This window comes from Phacochoerus africanus, chromosome 15 (genome assembly GCF_016906955.1).
Source record: "Phacochoerus africanus isolate WHEZ1 chromosome 15, ROS_Pafr_v1, whole genome shotgun sequence".
Classification (NCBI taxonomy): Eukaryota; Metazoa; Chordata; class Mammalia; order Artiodactyla; family Suidae; genus Phacochoerus; species Phacochoerus africanus.
The window spans coordinates 72,093,285-72,116,302 of record NC_062558.1 but is presented as its reverse complement, the minus strand read 5'-3'; the positions used below and the strand labels follow the sequence as shown (position 1 = coordinate 72,116,302).

Sequence of the window (23,018 nt, the reverse complement as noted above, 5' to 3'; positions counted from 1 at the left end):
TGAGATATGGAAGCAACCTAAGTGTTTATCAACTGATGTATGGATAAAGATGTGGGGTGTGTCGGTACATACACAAAATGGAATGCTACTTAGCCATTAAAAATATTGAAATTCTGCCATTTGCAACAACATGGGTGGATTTGGAGGGTGTTATGTGTAGTGAAATAAACCAGAGAAAGACAAAATATTGTATGATATCACTTATATGTGGAATCTAAAAATAAACTAGTGAATAGAACAAAAGAGAAACAGACTCACAGATACCAAGAACAAACTAGTGGTTACCAGTAGGGAGAGGGAAGGGAGGTGGGGAAAGATAGGGGTAGGTGATTAAGAGGCACTACTATGTATAAATCAAGTAAACTACAAGGATGTATTGTGCAGCACAAGGACTATAACCAGTATTTTATAATAACTATAAATGGATTATAACCTTTAAAAATTGTGAATCACTATGTTATAAACCTGAAACTTAACGTAATATTGTAAATTAACTCTACCTCAATTAAAAAACAAAAAGCCTGGTGGAAACAAGGTGCAATTAGATGTCAACAATCAACACACACCATTTATAATAGCAAGAAAAAGATAAAATGACTCAGGAACAACCTAAGAAATGTGTGAGACCTATGATAAGGAAACTTGAAAGCACTTATGAGGGACACAGAAAACTTGAATAAATGGAAACCACCGTTGTGGCTTAGGAATACTCAACCTGCATAAGCCTGTCAGTTTCTCTAAAATTAGTTTGTCACTTTATTGTGATCTAATAAAAATACCAAGTGGTTTTTTCCCTAGGAACTAGACAAAGACAGAAATATATAGATAGAACTAGGTATTAACATATTTTAATTTTAAAACCTTGTTAGTTAAAACTGCCCCACAAATAGACATATTAACCCAGTAAAACAGAATATAAAGCCCAAACATAGATTTACAATCAGTGGGGAAAAAAATGCAAGTGGGAGCTGTTCAATAAATGACTTTGGAATAAGTAAGAGCATCATCTAGGGGGAAAAAATGTTGAATTACTACCTCATGCTATATTTATATTGGGTAAATTTGAAGTGAACCAAATATTTAAATGTAAAGACTAATGATAAATGTGCTCAAAGAAAACATGGACTTTTTTTTTTTTTTTAATTTTGGAGTCAGGAAATCCCTTCTGGCTGAATTGTGAAAAGGCATGGAAAAGATAAACTACATGGAAGTAGAAATAATTTTTAGACATACAGATGGCTAAAAAACACATGAAAAGATGTTCATCATTACTAATTATTGAGAAATGCAAATCAAAACCACTATGAGATACCACCTCATGCCGGCCAGAATGGCCGTCATCAGAAAGTCTACAAACAGTAAATGCTGGAGAGGGTGTGGAGAAAATGGAATCCTATTACACTGTTGGTGGGAATGTAAATTGGTGCAACCACTGTAGGAAACAGTATGGAGGTTCTTTAGAAAACTAAAAAAAGAATTACCATTTGATCCAGCAATCCCACTCCTGGGCATCTGTCCAGAGAAAACCATGACTCGAAAAGATATACATACTCCAATGTTCACTGCAGCACTGTACACAGTAGCCAAGACATGGAAACAACCTAAATGTCCATGGACAGAGGAGTGGATCAAGAAGATGTGGTATATATACACAATGGAATATTACTTGGCCATTAAAAGGAAAGAAATAATGGCATTTGCAGCAACATGAATGGACCTAGAAATTACCATGCTAAGTGAAGTTAGACAGTGAGACACCAAGAAATATGCTATCACATGTGGAATCTGAAAAAAAGGACACAATGAATTTCTTTGCAGAGCAGATACTGACTCACAGACTTTGAAAAACTTACAGTTCCAAATTAGACAAGTTGAGGGGGTGGGGGGATGCGCTGGGGGTTTGGGACGGAAATGCTGCGAAATTGGGTTGTGATGATTGTTGTACAACTATAAATGTAGTAAAATTCATTGAGTATTTTAAAAGAAAAAATAAAAATAATTTCGTTAAGTAGAAGTCACTGTAACCTAAAGAAAAGGAAATGGGAAAATATTTATGACTTATGTTACAGTCAAAATGCAAATCTCTGAGATACAAAGCACTCTTAGAAATTGCTGGTATGAAGAGAAAATAAGCCAGTAGCAAAATGGCAAAGGATAGGAACAGGCATTTCACAGAAGAGCACATACAAATGACTTAAACAGTGAATGCTCTTCAGCCTCATTCATGCTAAGGGCAATCCCGAAGACTGTACTAAGATACCATTTTTTCACATACCAGGTTAACAGAAATCCTTGAGGTTGATAATACTCTTCTGTATGATGAAACTGCCAGCAAACAAGTGTTTGTAGGTTGTTAGTGTAAATTGATAAGCCATTATGAGGGTTATTTTGTCAGAATCACTAATGAACATACCCTTTTTCCAAGAAGTCCAAGAATATAGCTCTTGGTTTGATAGCTACATTTGTACATGTACAGAATGAATGTTACTACAACATTGTTTATAATAGCAAAACATTAGAAACAGCCTTATGACAATATGTTGAAAACTGGTAAAATAGTTATGGTCCGTTCAATCAGTGTAATGCTAGCTATGTGGTTATTGAAGAGAATGAAGGAATTCTTTGTATGCTAAAACAAAGATCTCTAAGATTAAGTAAAAAGAGCAAGGTGTAGAACATTATATAGAAAGCTATATTTTTGGATTAAAAAAACAGAGAGATGTTTGTATTTGCATATAGCTACATCAAGAAAAACCCTGGAAGAATATATACAATCTGTAACTATTCTTGGTGCAGAGGTAAAATAAGGGATGAGAACTAGACTGGTAGAGGACATGGATGATAGAGATTTTTCACTATGTACCTTTTTTTTTTTTTTTAGGACTGTACCTGCAGCATATGGAAGTTTCCAGGCTAGGGGTCAAATCAGCCACAGCTGCTGGCCTACACCACAGCCACAGGAATGCGGGATCTGAGCTGAGTCTGCGACCTACACCACAGATCACTGCAATGCTGAATCCCCGACCCACTGAGTGAGGCCAGGGATTAAACCCACATCCTCACGGATATTCATCAGATTCATTTCCACTGTGCCACAATGGGAACTCTCCATACCTTTTTTAGAAAAAGATAAAACAGTTCTTGGATGGCCTAGTGGTTAAGGATCTGGCGTCATCACTGCTGTGGTGCAGGTTTGATCCCTGGCCCAGGAACTTTTGCATGTGCTGGTGTGCCCCCCGCCCCATATGGACCTATTTATTTCTTTTTATTATTATTATTATTATTTTAATAAGAGTCGGCTCTGGAATTAGACTGCAAATCCTGGCTGTTAAACTTCTTAGCTGTGTTATCTGGGGCACATAGCTTAACCTCTTTGTGTTAAGTGTTCTTTTCTGTGAAATTAGGATATCACTCCTTTGGCTGGGGCTCCATCCCTGGCCCAGGAACTTCCCCATGCTATGGGTGCAGCCAAAAATAAATAAATAAAGCAAAATTAGGATAATCATGCCAAAGGTGCTTGTAAGGATCGAGATAAACATGAAGTGCAAAGAACAATGCCTGGCATTTGGTAAGTGCTCAATAAGTGTTTTCTTAAAAGAGAAGGGCTGTTAATATTAAAGTGGGAATCTAATTTTAGGTAAGCCTTACACTGAAGTGGATAATAATGCCGTTTCTATATTTGTCTTGAGATAGACAACACATACCTTTTTTTCCCCCCTTTTTCAGCTGCACCCGCAGCATATGGAAGTTCTTGGTCAGGGATTGAATCCACGCCACAGCTGCCACCTGTGCCATAGCTGCAGGAACATCGGATCCTTAACCAGTTGCTCTGGGCTGGAGATCAAACCCGTGCCGCCACAGAGACAACACCAGTTCATTAACCCAGTGTGCCATAGGGTTACCTCCTAAATAATACATATCTTTTGATTTACAACTGAAATTCAGGCATTTATTCAATAGTGTCTTTCTGCTTTGTCCCAGACTTTGTGCTAATCATGAAAGTACTTACTTATGTTTTGTCTTTATTTACTTCATTGGAGCTCATACTCAAAAATTATGCCAAAATTTCAAAAAATATATATGTGTGTTTCACTTGGAGGTAATGTTATATTGGAACAAGATATAAAATGAGTAGGATTCCTTTACTGTTAGACTTATTTTAAAATATAATAGAAAAACCAAAGATGCCTTTTTTGTTCTTGTGAGAAACACATAAATGATAGAAATTAGATTCATCATTTATTTTCAAAAATTTATATTTAATGAAGAATAATTAGAAATTTTCCTAGTCCATTCAGACTGCTACAGCAGAATTACTATAGTCTGGGTGTCTTAAACAACAGACATGTACTTCCTACTGTTTTTGAGGCTGGAGAGTCCAAATCAAGGTGCTAGCAGGATGTGCTTATTGGTTCATTGATGGCCATCTTTTCATTGTGTCCTCAAATGACAGAGAGGTAAGGGAGCTGAGAAAGGTCACTAATCTCACCCTTCACCCTTATGAGGTGAGGGTTTGACCCTTATGACATTATTACCTCCACAAGCCCTACCTTCCTAATAACATCATTTTGGGGGTTAGAATTTCAGCATATGAATTTTAGGAGGACAAGGCATTCAGTCTATGATAGAAAGTATAGTTTATGTACTGATGTTTTGAGGAGCAGACACAAATTCTGCTTATTTACACTTTTAAACCTGCTCTTCCCAAAGGGATAAGCTGACCTTTAAATTTAAAATAGTTGCATTTTGTTACAGCTTTCCACTTTTTTTTTTTTTTTTTTTTTGCTTTTTAGGGCCACACTCTTGGCATATGGAAGTTCCCAGGGCTAGGGGTCAAATTGAGCTGCAGCTGCTGGCCTATACCACAGCCACAGCAACATGGGATCCGAGCAGCATCTGTGACCTACACCGCAGCTCACAGCAATGTCAGGTCTGTAACCCACTGAGGGAGGCCAGGGATCCAACCCATCTCCTAAAAGATGTTAGGTTCCTAACCTGCTGTACCACAACGGGAACTCCTACAGCTTTCTGCTTTTATTTTGTATTTGCAGTTATTTTATACCAGTGTGCCTGGTATTTGCTTAGTATATAAGTAAGCTGTTAATAAATGGGCATCCCCTGCTTATATTGTGTTTGTCTATGGGAGAAATTTACACATTAAGGAAAGACAAATAGGCATATTTCTGAGATTATATAACCAACGAAATGTGGAGAACAAAAAAGGGACAGTTTAAATGGTAACCACTGTACTGTAAGTTAGCTGTCTTTGTCTTTCTGAAACAAACTGCGAAACCAATTGCTCTTTCTTATTTATTAATACTTCTTAAATTCACTTAGCTTCAAATCTTAGAGACACCTCTGGGTGTGCTTACTAACCTATAGCACCAATATTGATTCAGTTGCCAAATCTTTTTCTTTCCTCATTAACTTTCTCTTGTTCTGTTTTTTGTTTTTTTTTTCTTTGCAAATGGTTAAATATGTGAGCTTGAGCTAGTTATTTTAACCTTTGGGCCCCTAATATTGTCCAATCTCAATCTAAAATTCTTTGTTTTTATTCTCATTAGATTGTTAGTAGTCTGTGCAAGAATTGTGGCCATAGCTAACTGATCTGTTTCAGTCCATCCTTCTTTAAATGTTCTATAGCATATTTCTGTTTCTGTCTCTTGAATATTGCCCAGGTGAAGTATACTCTCCTACATCTCCCTTATTACTCTTACCAGAACCCAAGTCTTGTGTTTTATGCAGTATCAAGCACAGTTTTCTGGCATTGAGTAAATAAGTTGCATCGTTGTCTTCCTATCATATAATTATTTGGATAAAAGTCTACTCTACCACATCAGTTCCTGGAAAGTAAAAACCTTTTACATGTTTTACATCACCTGCAGCATGTGGTTGTTCCTGCCACGGCCATGGAAACATTGACTCTGAGCCACATCTGTTACCTACACTGCCGCTTGTGCCAGTGCCAGATCCTTAGCTCACAGAGCAAGGTCAGGGATTGAATCCATATCCTCATGGACACTATGAGGTTCTGGGTTCTTAACCTACTGAGCCACAATGGGAACTCCAAAAACTTCTTACATCTTTATCACTAAAGTCACAATAATTATGTAGCACACAGAGGGAACACAAGAGTGTTTGTTGAATGAACATGTGATCAATGTGTTTATTTATTGGGTGTACAATAGGAAGGAAGGAAAATTGTAGATAGGCTCTCCTTTTGATAAGCTGATGGCGATCAGCTACTTTATAACCAAAACATACTCATTTATAACTATACATTCTTAAAGTAGTTTTAAATTTTTATGTTGGGTATGGTATGATAAAGTCAATGTGACCATAAGGAGAAATGAGAATGCAGCTTGGAAGCAGTTTATTATACTCACTGGTTCCAGAGGGAGGAGCTCACTGTATGCCACACAGAGCTGCAGGGGAAGATACCAGGGTGGTCAGGAGGCAGAAAGCAAAAACTCAGGGGAGATCTTAGGTTGTAGCCTTTATTGTGGTTTTCCTGGGAATGGCAGACTGGGTAGAATAAATAGTTTAGATTGGCTAGTTTAATTCCTCCAGCCTTTGGTCTAAAGGATTGGTTTCACGTTTGCTACTACCTAGCCCTGGGATGATTTAAGGTAGGAAAAATACTGGTTCTGTGTGTGAGAGTTAGATAAGGAGATAGTTAGTGGCGTAAACTCTGGATTGGTCAGTTTGCCTAAGAAAGGCGTGTTAGTAGGCAGGTTGTTATCTTTAGGAATTAGATAGCCCTTGGGAGGGGCTGACACTTTTGGTGTCTGTAAGCCCCTCCTCCCACCCTTCCTATGTCAGCATTAAGAGTAGAGAAAGTAAGAAAATATAGTTATTATAATTAGCCCTGTGATGAATGGATGCCAAATAAAGAATCTAAGAAAACACAGAATAAGAACTCTGCCAATATATTTTGAGGATTCATTCTTGCTAGTCTTGAAAAAAATTGAAATAAAGCAACTGTTTGATTGATACTATATTTATGTTGGGGTCTTTGTATTTCAATTTTGCTTCTCTTTTCCTCTTTAAAGCAGCTAAAATTTCAACAGTTTCTAGCCATCCAGAAAGCACTTTCCTAAAGAAAAAATACTGTAAAGCCCTAAATATTTATGCAGTTTAAAGTATATTTTGAAAATAAATTATTAAAACATAATCTTGTTTGTTGTTCAAGTGATATTAAAAGGACAGCAGTTCAATAAGTAGGGAAATATTTATATTTTAGTGCCTTTATCTGTGAAGCAGGGATGATAATACACCTGCTGCTTCATGGTGTTATGAGGATTAAACGAGATGAAATAAAGTGCTTAGCACAGTACCAGGCACATAATTGTTATACTTGTATGTAGATAAAATGCATAAAGGGGATATGAATGTAAAAACATATCCATTATAAAGAGTTCCTTAGTTGTGGACTGTCAACTAAGATGTTTTAAGTTATCACGGAACCCATTAAGATGTTTTCATGACTTTTAAGTTACACTATTCCAAATTCCTATTGGTAATTATTGGTAATAATTTTAGAGAATGAGCATTTTCATTAATGTTTTTAGTTTTATTTAATTCTTAATTATATTTTATGATGATCATTATATGCATTATATTAGATATCCTTTTAAAAGTGTCTGTAAACAATTTTACTTTAAGAGTAAGGAAGGACATGGAGTTCCCCTCATGGCTTGGCAGTTAACAAACCCAACTAGGATCCACGAGGATGTGGGTTTGATCCCTGGCCTCGCTCAGTGGGTTAAGGATCTGATGTTGCCGTGAGCTGTGGTGTAGGTTGCAGACATGGCTCGGATCCTGTGTTGCTGTGGTTGTGGCATAGGCCGGCAGCTGTAGTTCCATTTGGACCCCTGGCCTGGGAACCTCCATATGCCATGGGTTTGGCCCTAAAAAAGCCAAAAAAAAAAAAAAAGAGAGAGTAAGGAAGGACATGCCTTGAGTAAAATAGCCCTTTGGTTATTTGTTATCTCTGTAACAAAATTAGCAATATGATTATTTAAAGTAAAAAAAGCATTCTGGGTTATTTATTGGTGTTATTCATTAATCCCAAGTGCTTAATGTCTTCATCTTTTAAAAAAATCAGAATCGGGAATTCCCATTGTGGCACAGCAGAAACATATCCGACTAGTGACTATGAGGTTGCAGGTTCAATCCCTGGCCTCGCTCAGTGGGTCAAGGGTCCGGTGTTGCCATGAGCTGTGATGTAGGTTGCAGACCTGGCTCAGATCCTGCATTGCTGTTCCTTCCCTATATAGATAATCATTTTAATAGAACTATTAATTTCTATTACATGGGTATTCCATAATTTATTTACCTACCTATTACTGGAAATCAGATTATTTCCTGTCATTATTATTGTTTCCCAAAGGGAAACTTTGTTGGTCAGAGGCATGCATGTTTAGAATTGGAAACTTTACAGGAATGTTTTGATCCTGAAAACATTTATTTCAGTATATTCAGTTGCTAGGTCTGCCATAACAAAGTACCACAAATTGGATGGCTTAAGTGATAGAAATGTATTATCTCACATTTCTGGAGGCTAAAGATCCAGGATCAGGGTATCAGCAGCATTGGTTCCTTCTAAAGGCTAAAAAGGAAGGATCTGTTCCAAGCCTCCTCTCCTAGCTTCTGGTGGTTTGCTGGCATTGTGTTAGGCATTCCTTCACAATCCTTCAGTTCTCTTTGTGGGCTTGTCTGTAATCAAATTTTCTGTTTTATTAGGATACAAATCAGATTAAGGGTCTAGCCTGCGCCCATATGACCTCATCTTAATTAATTATGTCCTCAATGATCATTTTTCCAAAAAAAGGTACTGGTGTTAGGACTCAACATAGGGATTTTGGAGGAACTGAAGTTATCCCATAACAGTAAGATTTTGTGATCTGTAGATGAAAGAGAATATAGAGTAACATGATAATATTTTCCTTCAAATAATTGTTTTAGAATTTTGAATAAAATGCAACTTTTAAGAGATGTTAGTTGTGAATATGTTACTAATAGTGTTTCTATATTATTACCTTTGTAACCAAAGCACAACATTCTTTTTTTTCTGTTTACAAGTTTCTCAGAGTATGTTGTTATTGATGGTTATATCTTATTATCAAGTTTAAACCTGTTTAACAAAAGAACTCTTTAATAGACCATCTTGTGTATTTTGTGATTGGTTATCTAGGAAGATGTACTCTGTGTAGTGTTATTAAATCAGTCTGAGTCTGAGCTCCCCTTGTGGTGCAGCAGTAACGAGCCCGACCAGGATCCATGAGGATGTGGGTTCAATCTCTGGCCCCTCTCAGAGGGTTAAGGATCTCGCGTTGCCATGAGCTGCAGTATAGTCACAAAGGCAGCTTGAATATGGCGTGGCTGTGGCTGTGGCTGTGGCATAGACCAGCAGCTACAGCTTTGATTCGACTCCTAGCCCGGGAACTTGCATATGCTGTAGGTGCAGCCCTAAAAAAATAAAAACAAGGAGTTCCTGTCATGGCGCAGTGGTTAACAAGTCCGACTAGGAACCATGAGGTTGCGGGTTCGGTCCCTGCCCTTGCTCAGTGGGTTGAGGATCCAGCGTTGCTATGAGCTGTGGTGTAGGTTGCAGACGTGGCTCGGATCCCGTGTTGCTGTGGCTCTGGTGTAGGCTAGTGGCTACAGCTCCGATTCGACCCCTAGCCTGGGAACCTCCATATGCCATGGGAGCGGCCCCAAAGAAATAGCAAAAAGACAAAAAAAATAATAATAAAAAAATAAAAAAAAATAAAAACAAAACAAAAAAACCCCCAAAACAACAACAAAACAGTCTAAGTCAATACTCAGGGAGCTTTTCATGGTCATTTCTGGATGTGCACACATGCAGAGCTGCAAAATGTGAGTATCTTATGTGTACAGCCCCAGCTGAGGTTCAACAAAGCAGTACTCTGCCTTCTTATTACGATACGTACTTTTTGCAGTATATTTAGGGCCACATTCTTTGCATTTTTGCACTTCTTGTTATTGATTTCACTGTTTAAAATGTCCTCTGAACAAACTGCTGAGGTGCTGTCTAGTATTCCTAAGCACAAAAATGCTGTGATAAGCCTTGTAAGAACATTCATTGAGACATGAGTACAGTGAGGTTGGCTGTGAATTCAGTGTTACGGCATCAGCAGTATAAATTAAGATGTGTTTAAACAGAAACACAAAACAAGGTTATGAACTGATTGGATGATGAAATGTGATCAGAGGCTTGTAGCAACCTAATCTTATATTTCCTCTAGGGGCAGTGATTAGTATTTGCTAAATAAGTATCTGTGGTGAACTTCATAGAACATAACTACTATGAATAATGAGAATCAGTGTATTCCCAACTAGACTAAAATAAAAAGACTAAAAATTACAAGTGGAACAATGATGGGGTTTCCTAGAAGGATGGTGCAGTGGTGAAATAAATCGTCATATTTAGCATTCTTTTCTTCATACATTGTGCAGAGTTTTGCATTATATTTTAAGGAAGTGAGAAAGAAGTCTGGGGTCTCTGTCTTTGTAGCTTTTATTTTTCTCTTTTTGTGGCCTTTTTTGACCACAGTTGAGAATGTAAAAACTTTGTTTTTCTCTCCATAATGGCAAAGAGAGGAAAACTTAGAGAGGAACATACTCACTATTACTAAACAAATTAGAAGGTGAATGTAGAAAGTACCACTATATGCATATGGTGAAATTCATCATTAAGAACTCTTAAAAGAGTGAGTGTAGAGATGATATTCTACATGAATTTTCACACACTCAGGAATTAATTACTATATTTGTTAGGTTCCAGAGGAAATAGGTTGTTCTGATCCATACTCAGGCGGAAGAATTTCATCATTGAACATTTTACAACAAGAACCTGGACCTATTCTGTATTGCTAAAAGGGTGTGCAACACTATTTTTCCCCCATTATCTTTGTGCAGCAACATTTATTTGATGCAGTTGGTTAGTGAACAAATGCTGAGGTCAGATGTGCATACAGAGGTAATTTGGAGGAAATAAATGATGTAGAGATGAAACCTGTCATTAGGTTGAACATTTTAATTGATTTTTACAAATCCAAAAATGATGATGTTTTATGTTTATGGAGCCTTTTTCTCCTCAAATTATGTACCATCAGTTTTCAAAAATAATGCATTTTAGCAATGAAAGTGTAGGAAGAACCAGAAGTAATGATGAGCTAGAACCTGTTAAATTTGTATTTGGAATATATCTGCTCTCAGTATTTACAAGATGGGTATATCTCTCTAGTTCTTTATCTTTTCTGTTTTTGCTCCTATTTCAGAAAAATGTATTTTTCTTAGGACAGTCTCCTCTACCTAACTTTTCTTTGCCTTTTTGTGCCTTTCAAAACTGAATGTTCCTTTTTTTTCTTTAAGAGAAATACTGAACCATAAAAACTGATATGAACAATGTTATTTCTCTCAAACTTTATATGAACATTTTGAAGCATAAAGAAAAATTGAAAGGATCACACAATGACCAACAGTTAACATTTTGCTACGTATTTTTGTGTGTACTTCTATTTTTTAAAAATACACCTCATTTCTGAATTACAACTTTAATGATCATGTGCTATTATTAAACTGTTTCCAACAATTTTAGACATTATGTGTTCATAGTTCTAACATCTTCTGTAGCCCCCATTTATCAGAGAAATCAATTGTTTTTCAGTGGGCTTGCTGGAATAAGTTTTTCTTTTGTTTTCTATCCTTTTACTTACATATCCATACTTAACCTAAATTAAGGCAAATTTAATCCCTACTTATCCCTCTTTTTTCTGTGTTCCTTGGCCTTGAAACGAAAATGGAGCTCAGTGATTAAAATTTTAATAGAGTTAGTGTAGTACCTGGTACATAGTAAACGCTCAAAAAATATTAGCTGTTTGGAATGAACGCTGTTTTTTGCTCTTATTCATACAGTGCATCAAACCAGGTTTTCTAGTAAATTTTTTGGTTTGTTTTGCTAGGTTCATTTATTCCCCCTTCATTTTTGCTCTCTTTTCAGGCCATTTTGTTTTAAGTATTCAACCAGAATTTGACCTGGATGAGAAATGTCTCAAATAGAACATCATTTTGACTTTCTAGTGTACTGGGGGGAAATGGTTGAGGCTTTTCATTTTGATTAGCCATTTAGAAAAAATGAGTAATTTTAAAAAAATTTTATGAAGAACTTATGGGTTTGTGTCTTTGATATCTGAAATTCCTGATTAAATACTATTCCCAAGACATACAACTATGTTCTATTTAAAAATTTTTAAAATCCGGCGTTGCCGTGAGCTGTGGTGTAGGTCACAGATGCGGCTCGGATCCTGCATTGCTGTGGCTCTGGTGTAGGCCGGCAGCTACAGCTACGATTAGACCCCTAGCCTGGGAACCTCCATATGCCGTGGGAGCAGCCCAAGAAATGTCAAAAAGACAAAAAAAAAAATTTTTTTAATTACTTAAATTTTTCGAGTAGACAATATATTCACACAGTTCAAAATCAAAATAATATAGTACACATTGATGAGGTTTGCTCTTAATATTTGACCAGTGTTTCCTCTTCTAACCACATCTCCTGTAGGTAACTATGTTTATTAGTTTTTTATCTTTGAATATTTGTAAGCAAATATGAATATTCATATTCTTCCCTCTTCCTTCACAAAAAAATAACAAATCGTGTACTTTATTCCATACTTGATTTTTTTCTCCTTTAATAATATACCCTTGAAATCTTTCCATATCAGCATGTAGAAGTTCCCTCTTTTATTTTTTCAGAGCATAGTATCCCAGGGTGTGGATGGAAACCTTTATTGATGGATGCTTGGAATATTTTCAGTCTTTCGTTATTAGATACAGTACTGCAAATATATGTAAATACACACATAGTCACACACATGCACATACGTACTTGTACACTTCTCTCCTAGGTTCTCCAGCTGGGGCCTGTCTAGACAAAGGAAAGACTAACAAAAGAAAAACATAACAAATTTATTGCCTTGTTACAGAAGCACTCAGTAATGAGTAACTCAAGGGGGTAGTAGAACATGGTCTTATATAGCATCTTAACAAAAGAATAATAAATATAGAAATAACAAAACAAAAAAGACTGAATTTCTGTGGTGACAAATTTTTGGAAGGTAAATATTTGAGGGAGCTTATGAAAGATAAGGGCTGGTTATTAAAGTTTGTAATGTGGTTTCTCCTGGTGCTGTCTCTGAGCTGGTACAGGTCTAGAGTTGTCTTCAGTGATTAACTTCTGTCCTTCCTGGTAGAGTGAGAAGGGGGGACACATTTACAAATTTATGTCCTGCTTTTAGGCACTTCAGGGAGAGCAGAGAGCTTTTCTTACATCTGCTGCTTCTTAGTGGCCTTTAGCTCAAAATGACCCATATGCCAAAGTGGTGTATTTTAGGGTGGCATATTCTGCTGCCTTTTAATACTTATAGATATATCTGTAGAATATGGAATTGCTGGATCCAGAAAGTAATGGCGTATGGTTTTGTTAAGTATCACCACATTCCTTTTCATAAAGGTGGTTCTGTTTTGTACCCCCCCATCAGTATACAAGAGTGCCTTTTTCCCCAACAGATTGTTATCAAACTTTTGGGTTTCTATAAGATGAAAAATGTTATTTTGATACATGAGTTTTTGTTTATGAACAAACTTTTTTTAAATAAACTTTTTAAGAGCAGTTTTAAGTTCACAGCAAAATTGAGCAGAAAGTACAGAGGGTTTCCATATACTCTATACTACACATACATGACCTCCCCACTATCCATAGCCTCTGCCACAGTGGTACCTTTTTTTTTTTTTTTTTACCATTAATGAACCCACATAGACACATTGTTATCATCCAGAGTCCATAGTTTACTTTAGCATTCATTCTGTGATGTACATTCTGTGGGTTTTGCCAAATGCATGTACAGTGTAGTATTGTGCAGAATAGTAATAGTATCGTACAGAATAGTTTCACTACCCAAAAAAATCCCGGGTGCTCTGCCTATTTATCCCTCCCTCCCTTTAACCCCAGGCAACCACTAATCTTTTTACTATCTCCAAAGTTTTGTCTTTTCCAGAATGTCAAATTATTGTATCATGTATTTTGTAGCCTTTTCAGATTCTCTTGAGTTTCCTTCATGTGTTTTCATGACTTGATAGCTCATTTCTTTTTAGCACTGAAGAGTATTCCACTGTCTATCCGCATTTATCCATTCACCTACTGAAGGATGTTTTGATTGCTCCCAAGTTTTGGCAATTAAGAATAAAGATGCTGTAAACATCTGTGTGCAGGTTTTTGTGTGTATGTAAGTTTTCAGCTCCTTTGGGTAGATATCAAAGAACATGATATTTCATAGAAGAGTATGGGTCAATCAAGAGTATGGTTTTGTAAGAAATTGCCAAAGTGTCTTACCATTTTGCATGTCCACCAGCAGTGAATGAGAGTTACTGTTGCTTTATATTCTCACCAGCATTTGGTGTTGTCAGTGTTTTGGGTTTTGGCCATTTTAATAGGTGTATAGTGGTTATCTCAGTTTAATTTGTAATTCCTTGTGATGATACAGAACATGCTTTCATATGGCTGCTTGCCATCTGAATGTCTTGGTGTGGTGTTGGTTCAGGTCTTTTGCATTGTTTTTTTAATAGAGTTTATTTTCTTGTTGAGTTTTAAGAGGGTTTTGGTTTTTTTTCAACGTGTATATGTCTTTGGATAACAGTCTTTTATTAGATGTGCCTTTTGCACATATTTTCTTCCAATCATTGGCTTCTAATTCTTTTGATAAATATAAACGCTTACAGTTGAAAAGAAAGGTACCCAAATTAAAAGTGTATGTCTATGAATTTTCTAAGTGAACATATTATTGGCTTCTCAGTGTAGTTTGAATTTTCATTTCTCTCATCAGTGAAGTTGAGCATCTCTTCCCTAGATAGAGGGACATTTCTTTTTCTGTGAACTCTCACTTCTTTTTCCCATTTTTCACTGAATTATTTCTCCTCCCCCCCCCCCCCGTTAGTCTCTAAATAATAGGAAGGAAGGTTATTTGTTTGATATATGAAAACATTTTTCCCTTCTTTTCATTTTGCTTTTAGTTTGTTTTGCTGTATTTGAGAAAATAATTTGAATTTTCTCTAATAGGTATGTGGAATCTCTTCCTCTTTCCTTGGCTACTTAGCTCAAGTGTCACTGATTTATTTCTTCCTAGTATCTTTCAAGGCTTTAATAGCATCTCATGTTCCATACTGCCTTTTGTATAACTTTACCTTAGCATTTAATCACAGTCCTCATCTCACCTGCTTTTCCATAGATTGTAAACTCCTTAAAGACTAGAACTCATGTTTCATTTATCTTTGTGTCTCTAATCCTTGGAGCATGAGAGGTATATAGTAATATTAATGTTTGGTACGAATGATTGTTTCTTCTTTGTTTCTTGTATTTTCGTACCTTTGTTTTTACAGCCACTGCAATCTAATTTAAGTACTCTTCGTATGTTGTTATTGAACCAACCAGTTGTTCTCTCCTCATTACTACATTTCCTTTGAAGATTGTTTTGGAGAGACATTGACTTGTTTCAGGGGCCTCTGTAAAAGATTTAACTGATCTTTTGTGCATTTTACTTCTTTCTTCATAGTTAAGATTTCTGGGAAAATTTTTTTTTTGTCTTTTTGCCTTTTTGTAGGGCTGCACCTACGGCATATGGAGGTTGCCAGGCTAGGGGTCCAATCAGAGCTGTAGCTGCCGGCCTTCGCCAGAGCCACAGCAATGTAGGATCCGAGCTGCGTCTGCAACCTACACCACAGCTCGTGGCAATGCCAGATCCTTAACCCACTGAGAGAGGCCAGGGATTGAACCTGCAACCTCAAGGTTCCTAGTAGGATTCAGTAACCACTGTGCCACGACGGGAACTCCCAAGATTTCTGGGAATGTTTTTTTTTTTTTTTTTTTTTGGAGAGGACAGACAATATGTTACTTATTTTTTTGTTTTTGTCTGTTTCTACAGTATAATTTTATAAAAAATTTACACAAAATATACACAAAAATGAGAGATTAATATAATGAACTCCCATGTACTGTTCATCAAATTCACTCATTATTAGCTCATAGTACTTTAAGGTAAGTACTTAGAATTGTACAGATTCATGAAGGCTATCTAGGTACTAATCTCCACTCCAAAATGCAGTTGGCATTTATACATAGAGATTTAAACCTCCTTAATGTAATCTGCTTTATCATTGAACAGCTGCATTTGCATATTGAACTAAAATATGCTTCTGAAGAAACCCTGATTGATTCGGTTTTAACATTTCTGCAGCAAGAGACTGAGTTTATTGAGGACTTAGCTGTCTTTTTCTTTTTAGGGCCACATCTGTGGCATATGGAAGCTCCCAGCCTAGGGATCGAATTGGAGCATTAGCTGGTGGCCTACCCCACAGCCACAGCAGTGCAGGATCTTTAGCGGTGTCTGTGACCTACGCCACAGCTCACAGCAACACCAGATCCCTGACCCACTGAGTGAGACCAGGGATCGAACCTACATCCTCATGGATACTAGTCAGATTCATTTCCGTGTGCCACAACGGGAACTCCCCTTAGCTTTCTTATTAGGCTAAAAAAGGTTAATTTTAAATGGCATGGTTTTTTTTTTGTCTTTTTGCTATTTCTTTGGGCCGCACCCGAGGCATATGGAGGTTCCCAGGCTAGGGGTCTAATCAGAGCTGTAGCCACTGGCCTACGCCAGAGCCACAGCAACGCAGGATCCGAGCCGCATCTGCAACCTACACCACAGCTCATAGCAACGCGGGATCGTCAACCCACTGAGCAAGGGCAGGAACCGAACCCGCAACCTCATGGTTCCTAGTTGGATTCGTTAACCACTGCGCCACAACGGGAACTCCTAAGTGGCATGTTTAAAAAAATGTGTAATGGTACTGGTAAAAAAAACTGATAGAAAATGCACATCTCAAAGAGACTAAGGAAACAGTTTCACTTTCTTTAATGATTTGTCAGTGGTTACTGACAGTTTGTGAAGGACCAGTATTTTAAACTAATTTCTGGTTTAAAGCTTGAACATGTTTTAACCACGTGTGACGTTTTTATATCTTCGATGTTAAAATGGCAGCCCATAAACTGAAGTCTATTTGTTATGGTCACATTGCCTTTCAGTTCTTTCCTCAGCATATGTCAGTTGTGATTTGACTGTAAAAATCAAACAGCATGAGTTATTTAAATGATTGCCTTTCAGCTGGAGTCCTTTCTTTTATTCATAATGGCTTTGAATGAAGAGCACTTATTGAGAGAATCTATGAAACTTAATTTCTTCCCCCAAATGTTCAAGTCACTTAAGATTCTAAGTTGATTAAACTTTGTGATGTATCTGTATTTACTGCAATATAAATTTTGTATGTAACATATCTATCAGAATAATTGAAGTCATACTTGGTCTGTATTTCAGCATTGCCTTAGCTTTTTGTACAAGATGAAGACACTGTTTTGTTCTTATTGGGAGTTTAAAACTAGAGTGTAATGTCTCTCTTCTTGATTTCTGTAGAGCAGGTTGTTGCCCTGGATGCCCAAAATATCGTAGCTGTTTCATGTGGAGAAGCTCATACGTTAGCACTAAATGACAAGGGCCAGGTGTATGCTTGGGGTCTCGATTCTGATGGACAACTTGGCCTGCTAGGAACAGAGGAATGTATCAGAGTACCCAGGTAATAAGGGTGACCAGCAAGAGGTCTTGAATAGTCTTTTATAATGAATTTGTTATCTAAATTATTCTGCTTACTATGGGCATTTAAGAGTTGACACCTAATTACTTTTCCCATTTGAGTTCTTAAGGCATTTACTAGGTAGGTTCTTGCCCTTAATTTCTATTGAGTGCTATTTTTTTATGTACTCCGTATTTCACCAAATTATTTATGTTCGTAAAGAAAAGGGGTGGGGAATACATAGCTTATTATAAATCTTCTCTTACTAAAATTTTTAACTGGGTTAGACTAATTTAAACCATTCTACTATCTTGAGTATCTCAGCTGTTGAAATATTTATTAAATATTAGTTGCACATTTCTTTCTCTTGTTTCTTTAGTCTTGTTTTTATTGAATGTAGAAGTCCCTTAGTCCTACATGCTTAAAGTGTAAAAAGAATCAGTCACTTTCATTTTTACATTGCATTGACCATAATTTAATTTAAGCTAACCACTAATTCATCATAGAAGTATTTCAAAATTAAAAAATAAACTATGAGTTCCCGTCGTGGCTCAGTGGCTAACGAATCCGACTAGGAACCATGAGGTTGTGAGTTCGATCTCTGGCCTTGCTCAGCAGGTTAAGGATCTGGCGTTACCCTGAGCTGTGCTGTAGGTCACAGGTGTGGCTCAGATCCTGCATTGCTGTGGCTCTGGTGTAGGCTGGCAGCTACAGCTCTGATTCGACCCCTAGCCTGGGAACCTCCATATGCTGCAGGTGCAGCCCTAGAAAAGGCAAAAAAAGACCAAAAAAAAAAAAGTGGAGTTCCTGTCATGGCTCAGTGGTTAGCGAATCCAACTAGGAACCATGAGGTTGTGGGTTCGATCCCTGGCCTCACTCAGTGGGTTAAGGATCTGGCATTGCCGTGAGCTGTGGTGTAGGTTGCAGACTTGGCTCGGATCCCTCGTTGCTGTGGCTCTGGCATAGGCCGGTGGCTACAGCTCCAATTGGACCCCTAGCCTGGGAACCTCCATATGCTGTGGGAGTGGCCCTAGAAAAGACAAAAAAATAAAAAAAATAAACTATGCCTCATCAATGTTGTGGTCTTAACAGGTTAATGTAGGACAGACAGGTAACCATTGCTTTATTATTAAAAACTGTAGGCATGAACATATCTAGGTAAAAATTTAAAGATTTAAATAAGAGTATTCAATTTCTTTTAAATCATAATTAATACACTAACTCATGCTTTGTGTTTAAAATTATACAAATTCTTGCCTCCTTAAACTCTTGTTTTTTCTTCCTAGTAATAGTTATAGGGACAAAAGAGAACTCTCCAGGGAACCAAGGTATTAAACTAATTTTAGATTTATTCCAGGTAGCATTTTTTTATATACACGCTTAGGTATTTTGTTTTTAATTTAACCTGGGTAATGTTTATTTTGGTTTAAGAAATAGTGGTAACTACTAGGATAAGAAAATGAAGCATAAGAACTAATACATTTCAAAACAGGAACTCTTAACCATTGTTAGAAATGAGTTTTTAATTATGAAAGGCAGCTAGTTCCTTCAATAAGCTCATAATCTTCTGTCACATATATATATATGTCTTTTTAAAAACTTAACGTATATTTTTAAGTATTTGTTTTGTTTTAGCATATTGAAAACTTTTTTCATCTTTAGTTTGACATTTTACATTTGTTCTAGTAAAAAACTATTGAAATTTTGGGTTAAATCACATTCACATGTTTTCTTTATTGAACTGGTAACCAAATTCCACAAAACGCCCCAAACAAATTTCTTCACCTTTATTTCTTTTATATTAACAGATAACAAACACACTTCCCAGCTTTTAATGTCTCTTAATGGTGGTGCTGTTGGGAGAAAAATTTTTTTCTTAAAATTAAGTAAATTGAATTTTTTTAGTCATATCAATCTTGATTTCTTTTAGAAAATGTTAATTTGTAGCCAAATGGTTATTGGCTGCATAATACAAAGCATTCATAGGAACAGAGATATCTCACATTTTGTCATATCCTCTACTGCTTTTTTTCCCCTCTCGTAAGTAATTGTCAGAGAATGGGATTTTTTATTTAAGATTTTAAGAATCTTATGTTTTTAGGATTGAAAAGGGACTTATGTTTTAGGTTTTCTAAGTCAGTATTCTCAAAACCATGATTCGTGGCAAAACTTTCTGTTTCCCTTATTTTTACTTTATCTAATTCTCACACTTAACATTTTTTTTTTTTTGCTATTCAGTTATAGTGTAAGAGATTTTAGTAATCCATAGATGATTAATAAATGTAAAGAGAGGTAATTATAAGGAGAAACTTTTCTTTTATTACTATTTTTCTTACGGTCACACCCCATGGCATATGCAAGTTCCTGGGCCAAGGATTAAATCTCAGCTGCAGCTGCCCCAGCGCAGGATCCTTAACCCACTGTGCTAGGCCGGGGATCGAACACCTCCATAGTGACCCGAACCACTGCAGTGGGATTCTTAACCCACTGTGCCACAGTGGGAATTTGAGAAAATTTTAAACAAAACCTGTAGAAGATAGGAGGAAACTCAGATTTGTGTGTGAGTAGATTTTTAAAAATTAGTGTTTATGTTTTTCCTAGGAGTGATCCAAAAGGTGAAGGCTCACATTAGGCTGTACTTTATTTTCTTTTTGTCTTTTGAGGGCCGCACTCGCGGCATATGGAGGTTCCCAGGCTAGGGGTCGAATAGGAGCTGTAGCCACCGGCCTACGCCAGAGCCACAGCAACGCAGGATCCGAGCCACGTCTGTGACCTACACCACAGCTCACGGCAACACCAGATCCTTAACCCACTGAGCAAGGCCAGGGATCGAACCCACAACTTCATGGTTCCTAGTTGGATTTGTTAACCACTGAACCACGACAGGAACTCCTAGGCTGTACTTTATTGAGAACAAAACTCATTTTTATGCCAATAGATGATAGTATATAAGTTAATCAACATTTTAAAATTAAAGGTGAATGTAAAAGTAATAATAAATAGATTATATTTGAAATTCTTACTATTTCATAATCTTTTCCTACTTATAATTTTGTTTTGTTTTGAAATCACTGCTTCTTGTGGAAAGACATTATTCAGTGTCAGTTGTCTCTATAGACCTACATTTCTGGCTAGTCATTTCTTTTTAAGTAGGATAGATGTTATAATAAAAAAAAAGAATTGTCAATAAAGTTGTAGTTTATTTTTTTAAAGTTCTGTATTTTGGACACTTGCAAGAAAAAAATTGTAACAGGATGGTGAGAACAGCTATTTCTGACCTAACTAGTTACTATAGTAACTAATTAAACATGTTCGAATTGTCAGCTTGGTCAAAAATAAAAAATTTATTTTATTGATTTAACCCAGTTTTAAAGGTATATTACAATTTCTGCCCAATATTAACATTTGAAAGTTCAGATTTTTTATTAAAAAGGAAATTAAAGTGTGTCTGTTTATATATATGTGTGTGTGTATATATACATATATATGTATATATATTTTTTTTCCTTCTTTTTAGAACTGCACCTGCATCGTATGAAGTTCCCAGGCTAGGGGTAGAATCGGAAGCGCAGCTGCTGGCCTATGCCACAGCCGCAGCGACGTGGGAACTGAGCCTTTCTGTGACCTACATCACAGCTCATGGCATTGCCAGATCCTTAACCCACTGAGCAAGGCCAGGGATCAAACCCACATCCACACAGATACTAATGGGATTTGTTTCCACTGAGTCACAGTGGGAACTCCTAAAGAGTATTTCTCAATGGTAGAAACTAGATCAGTTGTTAGCCTAAATTTTTCAGAATCAGAGAGTTCGTGCTAACACTTCTCAAATTGCTAATAAAGTTGTGGCTTAATTGGGGAATAGAAAATTGATTATTTTTCATTGGCTATATTTATATACACATATATATTTATGGGGTTTTTTTGGCTTTTTATAGCCGTACCCATGGCATATGGAGGTTCCCAGGCTAAGGGTCCAATTGGAGCTACAGCTGCCGGCCGATGTCACAACCATAGCAACACCAGATCCAAGGTGGGTTTTCGACCTACACCACAGCTCACTGCAACGCCAGATCCTTAACCCAGCAAGGCCAGAGATCGAACCCACAACCTCATGGTTCCTAGTCAGATTTGTTTCCGCTGCGCCACGACGGAACTCCGGCAAAATATATTTTTAAAACCATTTTATTGAAGTGTGATTGGCATACAAAAAGCTTTACTTATTTAATATATACACTCTGGTGAGTTTGGAATTGGCAATATTTAATAGTTTAGTTCTTCAGACTCTTAATTACATAATGTAAACTTTTCACTAGCCCTTGTTAACAGTTATTAGAATTTTACCACAGACAATCGGAAATGTCTGATTTTTGCCCCTGTTGCCACTATACACTAAGTTGGAAAATATAACAATAAAAGAAAAACATATTCAACAATTTATTTTGACTTTAAAACTTCCCGAGAGAAGTATATAGATCTTATCTCCAAGTTTATTAACTGTTACTAATTTCAAATGTCTTTCAAAATTTTGCTAAAAAAATTATTCTGTACTTTATAATGTATAATTTTAGTGATTCATAGCTATTTGAAATGCTTGACATACTCTAAACTTTAGGGAATTACTTTTAATTTGTAAGCAGTTATAAAATGTTTACTCTAGACATTGGAGTTCAATTTTCTTTTCATAATTCTGATTAATTAGGAATTGTCATGTAGTTATATGTGTATGTGTATACTTTATATATTTTTTCATTTATAAAATTTATTGTGGCTTATTTTACTTTCCTATTAACTGCATTTGAATCATTTTAAAAATTGAAAACCAATGAACATATATATTGTCTTTTTTTCTTGTTGGGGATTATTTTTGATGAATTCTATAAAAATCTGTTTCATTGAGGATTTTATATGTTGTCTCTTTAAGAAAAATGGAACATGGTAAAATAAAAATTTTTATTTTTATTTTACTTTTCACATTATTTTTTTTTCTTTTTTTAATTCCTGAAACCATAACAACAACAAAAAGGAAATAAGAACACATTTCCTCCCCTTTCCCTGCACCCCGCCCCCAATCTTTAGTGCATTAAATTTGAGATGAAAGGAGTTTTTTTTTTTTCTTTTAAAACAAATGTCACAGAAGAGTATCTTCACTTGTCTCTGTAGCAGACATGCCTAAAGAAATTAGGATTTATTTATATTCTAAGTTGTATGATAATATTTTAGTAATGACAGTCACAGGTATAAATTGCTATTCAAATTTAGAAGTTTTTTGGCAAATGTTCTGAATAGTTTAATAATACTGAAGCCTCAAA

The 23,018-nt window shown here is 36.3% G+C and overlaps 1 protein-coding gene across 4 annotated transcripts in view; it reads left to right on the top strand.

The window, feature by feature from the left end:
* Positions 1 to 23,018, top strand: part of HERC4 (HECT and RLD domain containing E3 ubiquitin protein ligase 4) — a 148,414-nt gene that overhangs the window by 12,414 nt on the left and 112,982 nt on the right. For all 4 annotated transcript variants that reach the window (XM_047760965.1, XM_047760963.1, XM_047760964.1 and 1 more), the window contains exon 3: positions 17,550 to 17,709. In XM_047760965.1, coding sequence (XP_047616921.1) covers positions 17,550 to 17,709 — 160 coding nt within the window. The remainder of the gene's footprint in view (positions 1 to 17,549; positions 17,710 to 23,018) is intronic.